This window comes from Hypomesus transpacificus, chromosome 23 (assembly GCF_021917145.1).
Source record: "Hypomesus transpacificus isolate Combined female chromosome 23, fHypTra1, whole genome shotgun sequence".
In the NCBI taxonomy this organism is placed as follows: domain Eukaryota; kingdom Metazoa; phylum Chordata; class Actinopteri; order Osmeriformes; family Osmeridae; genus Hypomesus; species Hypomesus transpacificus.
In genome coordinates, this window is record NC_061082.1 from 3,406,693 (window position 1) to 3,422,810 (window position 16,118).

The 16,118-nt window shown below is 42.5% G+C and overlaps 1 protein-coding gene across 1 annotated transcript in view; it reads right to left on the reverse strand.

Annotated features, from left to right (window-relative positions):
* frmpd4 (FERM and PDZ domain containing 4) overlaps positions 1-16,118 on the reverse strand; it is a 37,157-nt gene that overhangs the window by 16,946 nt on the left and 4,093 nt on the right. Inside the window, exons 3-4 of the mRNA XM_047046312.1 lie at positions 15,692-15,820; positions 14,957-15,064 (exon numbers count right to left, since the gene is read on the reverse strand). Coding sequence (XP_046902268.1) covers positions 14,957-15,030 — 74 coding nt within the window. The 5' untranslated portion in view covers positions 15,031-15,064; positions 15,692-15,820. The remainder of the gene's footprint in view (positions 1-14,956; positions 15,065-15,691; positions 15,821-16,118) is intronic.

Consider the following 16,118-nt stretch of genomic DNA (forward strand, 5'->3'; position numbering starts at 1 on the left):
CTTTAGTCAGTTCTTGGGTAATCTGCATTCCTAACAAAAACCTTCAGCAACACCTTTAGAAGTCGTTGTCACAGTGCGTAGAGCGTGTACAAAATGGAGCACTCTACTCACAGATTCAGTTGATGAGCCTTCAAAAAACCATTCTGAATCGACAAATTGTTGTGCAAAATCCATTCTCTTTATTTCCGCCACTCTCTCCTCTAATGGCCTAACGGTAGATATTTTGATCTTTGATTTCCTTTGTCTGTGCACAGGAGGTGCATCATGCCTTGAAGCCTGTGGTAGAATAATGGCCCCTGGATCAGTTGCAGAAGTTCAGCTACTGGTGGACATTGAAACCAAGTCCATTCGGCAGGCATTAATAAATGATGCCGGCACTGTCACGTAGGACTGAGTAATGGAGCACCAACCGGGTAACCCAGGCTGCACAATTCATGAACAGGTAACCAGGAAACTCAGACAAACTACTATTTTAGAGTTTCTGTTTGGCTCTACGTTCAACAATGCTGAAAATAAGGAAGGGGGGGTAGGATTTCTCTTAAATAAGTTGACTTGAGAAAATATCAGTTCAGCAGAGATCCCCTAGGGGAAGGAGGGTGCTGAACATGTAGAGTACTTCAATAGAAATCTCAACAGAAAACACTTAATCTTTTTAAATGTATGCCAGTTCTAAAATGCATACATTGTCCACTGAATGTGAAAAGGAACCACCCAAAGGACTGTAAAATCAAGACTGCAATATTAGAAATAATTGCTCCGGAAAGGTAAATCCGTCTTTTTAGATAAGATAATACGATAATGCATGAGCAGAGAGAATCACCTGGGAGTGAAACAGAGGGAGAGAATAACAAGCAACGAAACGCTGGGACTCCTGGGAGGGTCGAAGTCTCTGTTGCTATGGCAATGAAGGTCAGTGGAGTTCAGGCCGCTTTATAATCCAAGCTGAAACACAGAGATCACGACCCTGACCACATTTAATAGAGGGACTTAATTTCACACATCCATCCGTGGTATGCAGGGTAAAAAGCATTATCCTCGTCTTCAAATGGGTGTTGTTTCAGTATTCTTTTCAGTTCACAAAACTATTAAGTAGGCCATGGAAGACGTTTTTATTTGTGTGCCCGTGCATATCACTTTTCAATGAATTATAAAAAACAGAACGATCAATCTCATCCTTTCTTCGTCACAGTCAGCCACTTCCAACGCCTCTCTCTCTCTCGTCTCGTTCTGTTTTTCTTCCCCAGATCTTTCCCTTCCCACGACTACCTGAGGATGCAGTATCCAGCAGACTCATTGGTTGTTAATGAAGAGTCTTTTCTTCCTACTGAGCTTTATAGGTGGTAGAAACTTCACCTAGCTGGAGCATTCAAACCCACAGGCACTCGGCTTTGTCTGAATAATTCACAGGGATAATCTGCAGGAGTGTGGTCTGAAGCTGAAACTAAACCCAGACACTGGCACCAACATTCCTCCCATTACCAGTACAGAGGGTTAAGTGATTGTCTGCCATTAAGGATCTAACATCACACTATGTCTCATAAACAGTACAGAAAAGCCTTTATGAACAAAATAGTTCACTGAATAGCTGCACTGCAACAAACACTACAGTAAACCATGTAATTTCCCTGAAGCAGCCAAGAGATGTGTGGCATTTACATTTACATTTAGTCATTTAGCAGACGCTCTTATCCAGAGCGACTTACAGTCAGTACAGGGACATTCCCCCCGAGGCAAGTAGGGTGAAGTGCCTTGCCCAAGGACACAACGTCAAATGGCATGGCGGGGAATCGATCCGGCAACCTTCTGATTATTAGCCCGACTCCCTCACCACTCAGCCATCTGACTCCCCCCTGGCATAATAGTTCCAGGTGTGGGAAATATGTTAAGCTGTGCAGTGAATGTGTTGCATAACAGTTATACGGTCTACCACTCAATTTCAGTTTGTTGAGTGAGAAACAAGTTGGGTAAAAGAGAGTCTACACACACATTGTCTTTCCTTTCCTGGCCAGTCTCTCACACACAAACACCTACACACACACGCGCGCACACACACACACACACACAAAGTGATTTCCTTAAATGCAGTAGCACGCATGAAAATCCTCAGTTTAGCCGACATGACAGAAGCAGTGCTGACCTCTGGATCTGTCCTGACTGGCAGTGCTGAAAGGGATCAGGCAGGATGACAGCAAACTGCTGTTCTCTGTTGTCCATTTCACTGACCAAAACTTAGTCCAAGTGATGTGAATTCAAATGCATACTTTCCAACCACACTAACATGATGGTGTCTGGCTATGGAAGGTTATGGAATATGGAACAGTGGGAAGAGTCCCTGTTCATCTTGGTAGATTGTAAATGAGTGGCCTAATACAGACTAAGGGAGCAGTACAGAGAATGAGAGAGATGATGATAATCGGAGTGCTTTTCTATTGCAAGAACTCAGTCTGAAAGTTCAATTTACTAATGGTCTGCTTCATGGTTGTTTTTGTCTATGAAATGAAGGATGGCTGATCTGACCTCTGTTAGCCTGTTGGCTCCAGCTGGCCACAGTTCTTCTGGCATGTGGCTATTTGACAGGTTTGTTTGGTCTATCAAGGCTGCATATCATTGCTTGCCAACTGAGAAGCGGTATTAACCACCTACATGGCGTGTGAGAAATGAGTTGAGCAGGATTTAATAGCATCATTAACAGAGCAAACCCAAACTTTGTACAAATTCAAAAACATGAGCTACTGATATCCTAAGAACCTTCGGGCAGAAGCTTTTCTTAATTTTAGCTATTTTTCCAAAAACAGATGAATATTGCATTTCGGTATTTGTCTTTGTAAGTGCTGATATTGTTGCCATGGGCAACAGCTCTACCGCAGGCTGTTCTCGGCTGTGTCTGTAAAGGATGGTTTCTTTGGTGCTGTAGCTAATCTTCTATGGGTAGAGAAAATTACATCTCGGAACCAAGCCACCCGCAAAGATCTTAGAGTTTTACAGTGTCAGAGTGTGGTTGAAATCCTGCTGGCTCTGATCACAGTCTACCTGTTATCCACTGGGCACCAGTGTGTCATCAAATATATATCCTCCTTCTGGAGCCATGGATGCACCAGTTCCAGGAAATGACTGGGCACTGCACCAGTAATAATGTTATAACACCCCCCCCCCCCCCCCCCACCAACACACACACACAAAAACAATCAATATCTTTCACAACACCAGTCACTGTATAACTAATAAAATGCACAAACCCATCAAAATTGGTTCAGGCCAGAGTTCCATTTTTGACAGGGACACTTTAAAAGTTAATTAAATGCCATGCAAGGGTGCACTGCACACACACACACACACGCACACACACACACGCACACACTCACACACACACTGACTACAGTATTTTGCCTTCCAGCTATGGGTAAGAAACTGCAGGAAATAAGGAAAGACAAAACACAATAACCTTGGTCAAATACAAACAAGCCAAACCACCCAGGGGCAAGGCAGCCTAATCACGTCTTACTGCCTGCACTTAGGCTAACCACAGTTTAGAACACCATGGGTTCTCATCCCAACCAATGAAATAATATCCCACCGTTAATGTCTTTAATATGTAATGTAAATGTAAATATGTAATGTAATGTAAATGTAAAATAACTAAATGTAAATGTAATATAGGAAATCTTCTCAAACCCCTTTTTATTCAACGTGCTTCGTCGTAGATAAACCCACTACAGTGATGACATCAGGCACCAGCCTAGGCACCAGCCTAGATTCAGATTTTCATGTACCTCTTTGTGCTAGTCACTGCTTCTATGCAAAGCTCTGGAAAAGGGAACAATGAGTGGGTGCTTCAAACCTCTCTCTCTTCAACCACATGCCAGATGGGTTCCACAACCCTGACATCTATGGTGTACAGTAAACAGTGTCCCCCAAATAATGCCTCTAGTTTCAAAAGCAGACACATTCCACAAAAGACTATTGAGGCCCTCTTGGACGCTGATGAGCATTTTGTTACGTAGAATTGTGTTCAACACTTGGCCAGTAGGCACACACAAATAAAAACATTCAATTCATTATAAAATACTCTTTTTTCTAAGCTTTTAATCTTAAAAGATTCAATACAGGAGTAAACAGGAAACACACTGTGCAACACATCTGCATTATTCAGCAAATCTTGTTTTGAAGAGGCTGTACTTCCTCTGTTCTGTGTTCTGGGCCCTGGCCATTCTTGGGAGGCGAGCAGCAATCTTGCAATACTCACAGTGTCAATGTTAGCAAGGTCTTTACTTAAACTACAGAATGGGGGTGTCATGCATTAAACATGCCTTTCCATACTTTGAGTTTCCTTTAATATAACTTTTCATGAACCAAATGCCAAGCTTGTACCTTATTTATGCCTGGTAGGAGCCCCTCTGCTGTTGTTTGCATGTCCTGTGTATAAAGAATAAACTCTGGTGGCTTTCAATGTTGTGCATGCCATAAGATTAATATGATTAAGATCTTTTGGTACGCATTTTTCTTATATTCTTCACAGATATTGCTGAATAAAATGGATTTAATTCAACAAGAACCAAATACACTGTTTTGATGCCTGAGATTCCCAGAATACATCTCCCTACCCACTGAAACGCATGAGTCATAAGTGTGGTCTCAATTAACCTATTCCAGATTTCAATCCAAACAGGCTGCCTCGTACACCGAGCTATCCCTCCAAACAATCCAAACAGGCTGCCTCGTACACCGAGCTATCCCTCCAAACAATCCAAACAGGCTGCCTCGTACACCGAGCTATCCCTCCAAACAATCCAAACAGGCTGCCTCGTACACCGAGCTATCCCTCCAAACAATCCAAACAGGCTGCCTCGTACACCGAGCTATCCCTCCAAACAATCCAAACAGGCTGCCTCGTACACCGAGCTATCCCTCCAAACAATCCAAACAGGCTGCCTCGTACACCGAGCTATCCCTCCAAACAATCCAAACAGGCTGCCTCGTACACCGAGCTATCCCTCCAAACAATCCAAACAACAACACACCAGAGACAATCTTTGAAGTCATCTCAGAGCTCGAAGAGGTGAGAGTACCGTGAGGTGCCATTGGTGAGAACAGAAAATCAAGACAGGGACATTTCTTTCTGAGCACTGAGCCGTCTGCGGTAGCCGTGAGGCATTAAGCACAGCCAAGTGTCGAAGGCATTCATAGTCTCCAGGGCCCTTATGAAACACAAACATTGGATTACTGGGGTAAAATTGTCCTTTTTGTGTTCAGCTTGAACGATATCCTGACGATTAGCATGCTAGCTGGCACCAAGAGGAGAGACGATGTGACAGGGGAATCTTCTAATCTTAGACTGCATTGCAAGTGGCTTTATGTGCAGAGACAGGATGCACCGCCTCAACATGAACAGTATCAAAATTGATGCTACGTATGGAGAGGTTGGGACGCTGCGTTGACATCATCCGGAGGAACAGGCCTGTCCTGACTCGTTTAAAATCAGTGTTGTTTTTCAACTCACGCATCACTGCACTCTTTACAGATACACACAAAATAGACAAAATAATAACTGAATAGATTACTTAAAAAAATCTGTTTGTTTACTAATTCAATGGCATAATCAGAGGAACTGCATCAACAGATACTAGGTAAAATATGCATATTTTCATGCTCACTGTCATCATTACGCCCTTCTCAATTAGGCTTGCATCTCTTTAGAATAATTAAAAACATTCAGAAGGAAAACGGATATGTATTTAAATGATGAAAAGTACACTGTTTAAGTTGTTTTCCATCGCAAGAAGGAATAAAACCTTTGAGTGCACCCAGTATGATGTGTGGCATGTGATATTAGTTAGATTTAGATATTAGATTTGTAACCTGATCTGTCAGCCTTATGGCCTGAGTACGGATGGCTCTAAATCCCTTAGGAAGATTAAGCTGGTTCAGATCTCGCAACTCCAGGGTGCAAGGTGAGTGTCTGTCTTACGCAGAATTGATGTAAGACCTTCCACTCAGCTCCTATTTTATAAGTGCTAAGGATGAGTTCTAGTGTATAAAGCCTAACAACCTGGCAATGGCCAAGCCCATGGGGCGGTAGACAGTAGCCACCTAATCCACAGTGACTGAAGTCATTTGAGAGTGACGTTAATGAGGTTGCCAAATCAAGTCATCGTGATCAAATGTAAAAGTCTGAGCCCTCAGCCCTGGGTTCTTGTTGCTGGCTAATAACCAGATAACTTTGTCAAACCTGGTGTAATGTGTGGTGTGAGCTTGGCAATTTACTTTGTTATTACGGTGTCTACCATAGGCTGAACCACCAAAATAATGGAAAAATAAAATAAAAGAATAGGAAAAGTAAAACTATGTGTCAAAACTAGACTATTATCACCTTGTCATAATAACCTGACATTTGTGAATGTCTAATTGCTTTGAAAAAATGACAATTTATAACAACATAGGAAGTATGATTTTGTTGAATGAGTGTTTCCACCAACCAAATAGCAGGTGCACCTGTTTCATTACAGTGCAAGAGCACTTTTATGCATCTTTTTTATTTATTTATTTTGCCTCAGTGAATCCTCCCACGCACCTCATTAAGTTCAGACACTTTAGCCTCTGTTGCTAACTAACCCCCAGCCCCCAGCCCCCACCCACACACCCCATGTCGAGAGTCACCCACCCAACCCCAATCTTCATCACTCACCCGTGCCCTGCATTGGATCACGTGTGTCAGAACGCAGACAGAGTTATCATGATAATCCTCAAACAATAAGTGCACTTACAGCATACATTACCCCCAATCTCCCATCCCCTAGCTCGGTGTAAATCCCCTCTCTCCCATCTAAAGCGTGCCTCTGGAAGGAGGACACAGCCCTGGTCCACAGATGCCCTGCACACTCACGGCAGCATCCATCCCACTCACCCTGTCAGCTTTGGCATCTTCACAAAGCTGAACACATCCATGTGTGCAGCAGACTGCAGTCAGTGGCTACAGAATCTACCATCGACTTCACTCCCTCTCCATTGTCCAACTGTCTTTAGTGGTTGGAGGAATAAATAATTCAGAAAACAAAACAAAAAAAAAGCGTAGCTTCCACAAGTCAGGTGGAGAGATTAGTCCTCTTGCCGGGGCTTCTGCATGGCTGAGTGATTGCTGTGTCCTCGCCTCAGCGGCACAAATCCACAGCCCATGGAACAGGATCTGGCAGTGCCCAGCCTCCCTGGTTACATCCTTCAAAGCATGCCTCCGTCGGGCGTTAAGCTACCTTCATTTCATTTCCATCGCAGTGGAATGATGTGCAGGAGCCGCACAGTAACAACAGCTTTGGAGAGAGGCAGAGAGAAAGAGAGGGAGTGTGAGAGGGAGGCAGAGGGAGAGGGACAGGGGGAATGAGAGAGATGCAGAGAGAGAGGAAATGAGAGAGGGAGCATACAAGAAAGTAAGGGAGAGATGGATGGAGAGTCAGGAGACTGAGAGAGAAGGAAGGAATGCCAGTGAGAGTTAGAACAAGAGAGAGAGAAAAAACATGAATAGAGAGAAAAAGAAAGAGTGAGTGAGAGAGATAGTGAAAGAGTGATAGGGAGGCAGGAGAGACAGAAACAGGAGGGAGGGGGGGGGGGTTAGAGGGGTTGGGAGTAGGGGTAGGCTGGGGTTGTGGGGCCACACAAATCACTTGTGATTGATGTAACCAGCTCCCTTGAATTTCCCCTCTCCTCTACAGAGGCCAGTCTCATCTATTCCCTGGCTTGAGGTGTATTTTCAGAATGAAAGGGGAATAAGAAGGAGGAGGATCCACCAGGGTATGATTGTTGTTGTTACCCAGGAAGAGGTCAGGGAAATGGAAGAGGGACTGAGAGAAGGACAGACGAGTGATACAGAGACAAAGAGTAGATAGAGAGATGGAGAGAGAGAGAAATAGAGAGATGTGCCGCAAACAATAGATGAGCACTAAAGTAGAAACAGAAAGATAAAGAAATAACGCAGTATAAAAGGAAAACCCCATCTTCTTTGTGGCTGTACTTTGTGCTGTACTGAAGCTACTGAAAAGGCAATGTACACCATCATAAAGATTACATACTCCATCCAACACAACCAAAAGGACAATATAAGCCAAGGAATGCCTTAAGTACAGTATACATTCACGTATTAAGGTATACACTGTGTACTGTATAATATCCATTTATTAAAGGTACATTTTACAATATCACTCAGTTTGGAAACGTTGTCAAGAATTTGTATTGTAAGGCCATACAAACTGTATGTACAGGTGCTACACAACTGTACCAAAAGCAGAGTTATATGTAGTACAAATGAAGGCAGCGCTGGACTGAGATTTCTATCCATTCAGCCGGTCAGCAGCATGATAGCAGAAAACTTAGGAAGCACATTTATTCCCCTACATTTTACATTTTTAATAATGTGTATTTCCCACGTCCTTGATAAAGCTCAGAATCACAAGCTAAATGTATTTTCAAATCCATTTTCAATATTTTTTCTGAAAATGTATCCTACATTGCCATGCCCACGATAATGAACGGGGGGGGTATTTCCAAAATAAATACAGTGCTATAGACTGTTGTATTCCCCACAACACTGCTGAACAAACTACAGTAGGTTCAGCACACACACTACAGCAGTCTCCCAGCAAAATGATCGATCACCACATGTCCATTATCCAATAGAGGAAGAATCTCCCCTCATTAATCAAAGACCATAGATGAGGCACCTCTGTCAAAAACCACCATGAGGCCATTTAGATCCTTGTGGTGCATAGAGTGTGATGCTACGTCATGCCCACAGACACTCTCATCAAATGTACCTTTTGCTGTAATAATCGCAAACTCATTGTTGACCATGGTAATGTGGAAACCATGTTGTGAATATCGTACATTTTCTACTGTATTCCAATCACTTATCCTTCACCCAAAACTTAAATCCCTTAATATTTGTAGAACAACATAAAAATTGAGATTATTATCATTCATTCATGATTTGCTTCAGTAAGAGTTACCAGAATAACCTACTTTATAAAATGTTAGCATTACAAATATTGACATAATACTGTATCACATCATTATGCTTGTGCCTATGAGCAAGTTGGAGGTAAAACATGTTTTATACCAGAATCACTAGGAAGAGGAGGTAATATGATTGTGTGTGGGGCACTGGGGTTTATGGAATATTAAACAGACCCATCAATAACATGGCTCCATATGGCAACAGTAAATAGAATAGGAAGACTGGGATGCAGACCGAGGCATTTAAAGTGATGATTTGTAACTGTTTCTCCAGACAAGCTGCAACCATTCTATATTAAAACGCCACAACGTGTTAGCCTCTGGAGAGTGAGTCAAAGTGCCTTGCCGAGGAGTGAGGCGCCCAATAAAGAAAGATGTCATTTCCACTCTAGTCAGCCTCATGATTAGTCGGATGTTCTCAGTGAGCTGTAGCTGCCGCTCTATCAGTCAAACTTCACCTAAATCCACAGTTCTCTTACATGCCACATTTATCAGCAGAGGCAGGAAAATCTTGGCAAGTTAAACTGATCTTGTGGTTTGAGTTTCTAAGAAAAAAAAGATGAAAAAAAAAGCCTTTTCAGGATTAATTCCACAGACAATGATGATTTTGATCTTGGCCCACTTGTTCCTACTGTAGAGGCCAGGCTGAGGGGGGAATCCACTGTTGTGGTCCAGGGCAACATCTTTTTTCCAAGGCCCAAACAGGACATGTACTGTAGAACACACAGCTCAGTGAGCGGAGCCTATCTGACAGTCTGTCTGATCTGCACGCTCTGACTCCCATGGCGGCGGGATTGAAGGACTCAGCGAATTTGGGCTTGTTAAGTTTGTCCGTCTGGGCACTAGTCCCAGAGGCCGGTCAGAGTGGCAGAGGATATTAGGGTCAGGCAGGAGGGATATCGAGAGAGACTATGGCTCAGTTGCTTACCAATCAAATTCCCCTTCGTTCTATCCCCACCAATTCCATTCCTCCTCCTGAGCCAGTTTTAAAAAACGCTGATTTGTATTCATTTGACTTCACTGGGACACTTAATACCTACCACTGCTTAAATTCTGCAAGTCCAGAATTTGACTTAAGTAACTTGCCTTATAAAGCTAAAATAAACACTGGGTAAATCGCTTTGAGGGGAACTTAACATACGGACTGATAGTGTTTGTTTTATGTTAAATGATGCCTGATCCATTATGGCTAATTATAAACCTTCAATAATACATTATTTATCACCTAATGTGTTACTGTAGATATTTACGATATTGTGAAGATTACAAGTTTAGAACATTTATTAAAACACCCAAAATGTAATGAAAATGTTCAAATGCCCTGTGTGAGCAAAAAAGAAATTCTGAGAGAAAACTTGTAAATACGACCACTCCTGCCGGAGCACACCAGGGGGTCCAGCAGAAACATCCGATGTTACACTGGAACTCAGACTTCATCAAACATTGAATTTTGATTACACAAAATTGTTCAAGCTGCATGAAGAAAATAACCTGTCTTTCCAAAGTGCCCAATCCAGTGTTTTTGTCTCAGACAATGGGGGTAAAGATTGTACTGTGCGTGCAGGAGCACCGGGATATGATGATGCTTTATCAGAGCTAATTCTGCCCTCTCACCCTCACCCTCACCTGGCACCACTACCCACTGGCCCCAACCAGATGTGTGTGTCAGCAGTCGTCACACTGAGCTGGTCCCTAACATGGTTCACTAACACCACCCTTCCCCCAGTCAGCCTCACTGTGCATGTGTGTGTGTGTGTACACGAAAGATGCATGTATGCGTGTGAGTGAAAGTGAGATTTTCAACAGAGAGAATGACAAAGAACTATAATGATAGAGAGGGAAGGAACAAAAGGGAGAGAGAGAGTATTCTCTGGAAAGTATTCATAGACCTGGAAAGTTTATGTCGTAATACCAAAACAGGTGTGCTGCAGAGAATGTTAAATGATGTGGCAATGATATTGGTATTACTTGTCTGAGCTTGTGAGAAGTAGCTTTCGATTAACGTGACAAACCTCACGTCCTTCCTGTATAGGTACAGTGCACTGCAACATTTACAGTTACAAGCTCACGGTGGTAGACTTTCCTCAAAGAAAAAAGAAACCGCATAGATTACTATGTGATATATCACCAAACTCTGGTTCAGAAGCTCCATTGACCAGTCTGATCTATTTACATAACCGAGTGGAAAGTGCAATTACACATCCTAGCATTGCCACCAGCTAGGGCAACACACGCACTAGCACATACAATACATTTCAACTTGAGAACAACATAGGTAAGGTACGGTAATCTTTACATACTATAGCTATGTGTGGAATTAAAGTGTCGTATGTTGTACCGGGCTAAAAAGTCAACCAAGGTTAATCCACAATCCTGAAACCACAGTAATCCAGATAATATCGCTAAACAAGATATCTTAATAAAAACACATATCTTTATCTCGCCCAGCAAATTATAAACTCATTAGTGAATTATCTATTTCTGTACGTATTTGCACTGTTTCAACTTCTCTGTGTTACATTTTATAATCAACCCAGACACCAGCTGATTAGATGCTCCAAAGCAATCCTCCTACAAAACCAGGAATTCAACATAGATGAGCAATCATCAACTGATTGCAACTGAACAACCCTGTCAAACACAGAACAAAACATCTCCATGTGACTTTGGAACAGCTCTACTCACTGAATGACAGTGAAGACTCCCAGTTCGTTGTCATCGGGGTTCATGGTGGCTCGCCTCAACGCCGCTCTGACGACCCTGCTTCACTCACAATCACTGCTTTGCACCTTTCGCCAGGGTCCAGAGTCTCCACGCCACGCTTGATTTGGAGTTACCATAGGCGACTGGGCTGGCCTGACTAAGCTGTTCAGCCGTTATCACAAACTCTGGCTCTGGCCGGGTAAGAGAGCTGTGGCCCGGGGCTGGAGACTGGAGCTGTCCCTTCTGCCTCAGTAATGAAATAGCATCACATTCCAGGCCAATGCATCAGAAAGCAAAGGGGGATCAATGGAGAGCAGCTGGGCTCCAATGGGTGGCTGCGCTGGTGCAAGGGGGCTCCGCGGTGGTAAAGAGCACTGATACAAATGGAAAATCTAGTCGGTCAGCATTTCCCACTGTCCGGTTTATATAGCTATGCAATAGGAGATACTGGGTCACAAGATAAATAAATACCTGTTGGATAATTGCAGAAATTAAATGTTTTAATTTGGATACAAAGGTTATTGTACACTGTGTAATAGCACAGCGTACAAGCGCTGGTGAGGTTCAAAATCCTTCTCTTCACAATATAAAAATGACAAACCATCAATCTCTCATGGCTTTGGACAATGCATCTGGTGTTTATCGTACTCAACATCATCTAACATAAGCCCCTGTTATAATCCTAAATATATCCCTCTATTAAATGACAAAATGACAAAAAATCCTTTCATACCGAACCTACCCCCCCCCCCCCCCCCCCCCCCCCCCACACACACAACCCTGAAACATTAATAGACTTTAGTTTAGCCAGGCTTGCAATAATTTGCATGTATGCGTATATAAACAATATAGATCATTTCTTTGTTGTGTTTTGTCTTTTTTTTTATGTTGTGCTACCACTTAAACTTTAGATGAGTAGATTTTCAGGGGAGCATTCTCTTTAAAAGACAGGGAATGACAGCATTATAATAATTCACGTTGGATTATGGTGATCAGGCTCCTTCATGCGTGAATGACATTCTCACTCTCCCATTAGTTATGAACTGAAGCACGTGTGTTTGGTGTGTTTGCCTCTCTGTCTTTGCAAGCAAAGAAAATGCGATTGCGTAACCCCGTCCCCTGCCATGCACACAGACGAGAGGCTCGGAGCAGGCTCGGTCTGATTCCCTTCCTGTATTGTTGTGGCAGCAGGTGAAGGAATCCCCTACAGGGAGTCTGTGTAACATTGAAACTGTGTGTCCAACTGTGTGTCATCTAACGTTCCACATTCCCCTGCCTTTATGGTTTAACTAGCGGGCACAGTCAAATTAGCATGACTATATATGGCCCAGAATAACCATATGGGCCACACCACAGAGATCCAGTGAGTTAACATTTTACAAAAGTAGATCCCCTCATGACGTAAATACTTACACATGAACTATTCCAGTCATGTGGCCTGACACTTGCCCTGGGCCACAGTGCAGTGCAGCGCTGTTTTTCCATGACACACACACACACACACATACACACACACACACACAGGCTCCACCATACCATTTAGCATTCCCTGTAATAGTTCACTGGTATATGCATTTGGTATATTACATTTAGAATGTTATTACATGAATAACAGTACATTTAAAATGTTATTACTTTCTTCATTCGAAGATGGTGATAGGTGGTGATACAGTACTACTGACTAAATAATGTTTTGAAAATTGGATTTAACAGAAGTGTGCGTGGGAGGAGGCCTGAACCTTTTCGTGTCTCAGACAGCTGGAGTGTATGACTACACAGGGTTCCAAGTTTCTGGATAATTGGCAGTCGAAAGGAAAAGAGACAAAAACTAGGAGAGTAACACCAGTGACTGCAAAATGGGCACAAAGGACAAACTACAGTAAAAAAAAAAAGATGACTTTTGGTACCATACATTTCAATGCAAATAATTTTACAGTTTATCATAATAGTAATGCAAACTTGCGTTATGCAGAGAGACGGAAGCTGTTTTCTCATTGAAAGATGTCAGAGTTTATGGAGCAGAACAAACAAAGGATGCGGTCATTTGCATAAAATGATGAGAGTAGCTCCATGCAGAACAAGAGAACTGGTATTAATACACTAAGCACAGCTGAAGCAGGGTACTACTCTGTAAAGGTTATTACTGTGTTTGGAAAACATGCAGACAATTAATATACAAACAATGATTTATTTGGCAGTGCTAAATTGAACAATTATAAAGTTTTTCATATTGATGGGATGTACACAGATGGCTTATCAATCATGTTCAGTTATGAACAGAGAGAAATTAAAGAAAACCTTCATGTCAATTAGAGAAAATAAACAGAAGAAACTATTTAGGTCTCTCATGCTAAACCCTCTATTTCCAATCCAAGCAATACATTCACTTCACATTTTTTTATCCTTATTTCCATGACAACATGAAGTTTCTAATGTGACTTAGTGTGACTTGATAAAAGCAGTGGTTAACCACAGCACACTGTAAAGAGACAGCGTTAGCACACTGTAAAGAGACAGTGTTAGTACACTGTAAAGAGACAGTGTTAGTACACTGTAAAGAGACAGTGTTAGTACACTGTAAAGAGACAGTGTTAGTACACTGCGCCTCTCTGGACCTGGACAGGAAGTTCAGGAATGATGCACAGAAGTCAATCCCAGTCAATGAGATTTCAGGATATCATATTGCCAAAATCAGATAGCAGCTCTTGTGTCAACACGCTAGTGCGGCCCCACCCTGCAGCTTTGGGAGGATAGGATTCAGAGGATCCAGCCATTATCTGTAATGGGGGAGAAAAATCGATGTGTCCATGGAAAGCCGGTAAGGTCACCCAGCGGAGGGTGTCACAGCGAGTGGACATGGTGTACGAGTGGACTAGGTCAAAACTGTAGCTCATTACAGCACTACTGACAAGGGTTTGCATACTTATACATTGGTTTTATACACTTTGCAACACTCAACCAGTACCTTCTTCTGAAAGAGTATACATTGTTCTAAGCATGGACAGCACAGCCATAAGGTTTCTGCTCTGTGCAACATAAAGAATATGGGGGAAAGTATCCACACAGTCAATCGATATCTGATTATCAGCATCCGTGACACTGACACAAACTTGTCAAACAAGGATGTAGAACGGAACCAAAGCGACCATGTTACTTGTTCCAACTGAAACCAATAGTCTACACACAGTTCTCCATCATCTCCACGTCTTTTTCTGAATGAACAGCCGTACCCATAACAGGCACCCATAACACTCACCCTGGCTGATCTTGGTCCACGGTGTTGATAGCACGGCCCTCTGCAGTAGGCTCCTCTCTGTCCTCCACGTCCATGTCTCTACTCTCCAGCCTACTGGCTTAGCTTGCACTGTTGAAGGGAAGACTGACAAAGTGAGGGCAATGTACCTTATTCCGGACTGAGAAGCTCTTGGTAGCAGGAGGAAGAGCGAGGAGGGAGGGTGCTCCTCAAACTGTTCTCCTTGAGACATCGAGAGTCAGATATCAATTCTATCAACAGTAAGAGGATATCGAGAAATCAATAGCTTGATGCCATTTATGTTTCGAGGTTCAGTCAGAGTGGCAATGTGAAACGCTGTGGCCTAGCCCTGATGCAGGAGTTGCTTCTATAAGTGGTTAATCAGAAGCTTGTCTGACCCCTAAATTGCATTCTGCTCTTACCAGTGATGCCATTATACCTTTCATTGTGAGGGATGCATTTTAGATGAGTGAGAGAACTGGCAATTGGAGCTCTCTAAGATCTGATAGCACCCAAATAACAAAGTAAAGGAATTACATGGCTCTTAAAATCTCAGATGAGATTGCAGTTTCAAAAACACTTGCAACAAAGTGAGAATCCATTATATGTGACCATTGACTTATAGAAGAAATGACTGGGATTACAGTAATTGTATAATGTATTTCATTATTGATTCATGTATCTACGTATAATTTTTCTAACATCGGACAATTACAGTACTTTCGAAAAAACTATTACCTGATCTTTAAAAGTCAGTGTTTATTGTTCGAAATACTGACAGTGCTGTCCAACACCATGACCCATCCTCATCAACGTATTCCACAAGACATCCATCTGTGATACCCGCCATCAGAGCACCATGTGCACCTCCAAGAGAAGCAGTAATGAGAACAGTTCATAGTGTACAGACTTGACTAACAGACCCATTAAAAGCATGTCAGGCTAGCTGGAAATAATTGGGCTGTATAAGAGTGCTCGGCTCTGTAAGATCCAAACCCGGCAACAATGATCTGGGCATTCATGTGGATTACGTAACGGTAAAGAAAACACAAAACAAAGGAAATACAAAACCACCATCTAAAGGAAAGCAGACCATCTTTATTTAGGAAAGTAACTTTTCTTTAAAAAAAAATCAGTTTCATTCATTGAGTATTTGAAAAACTGG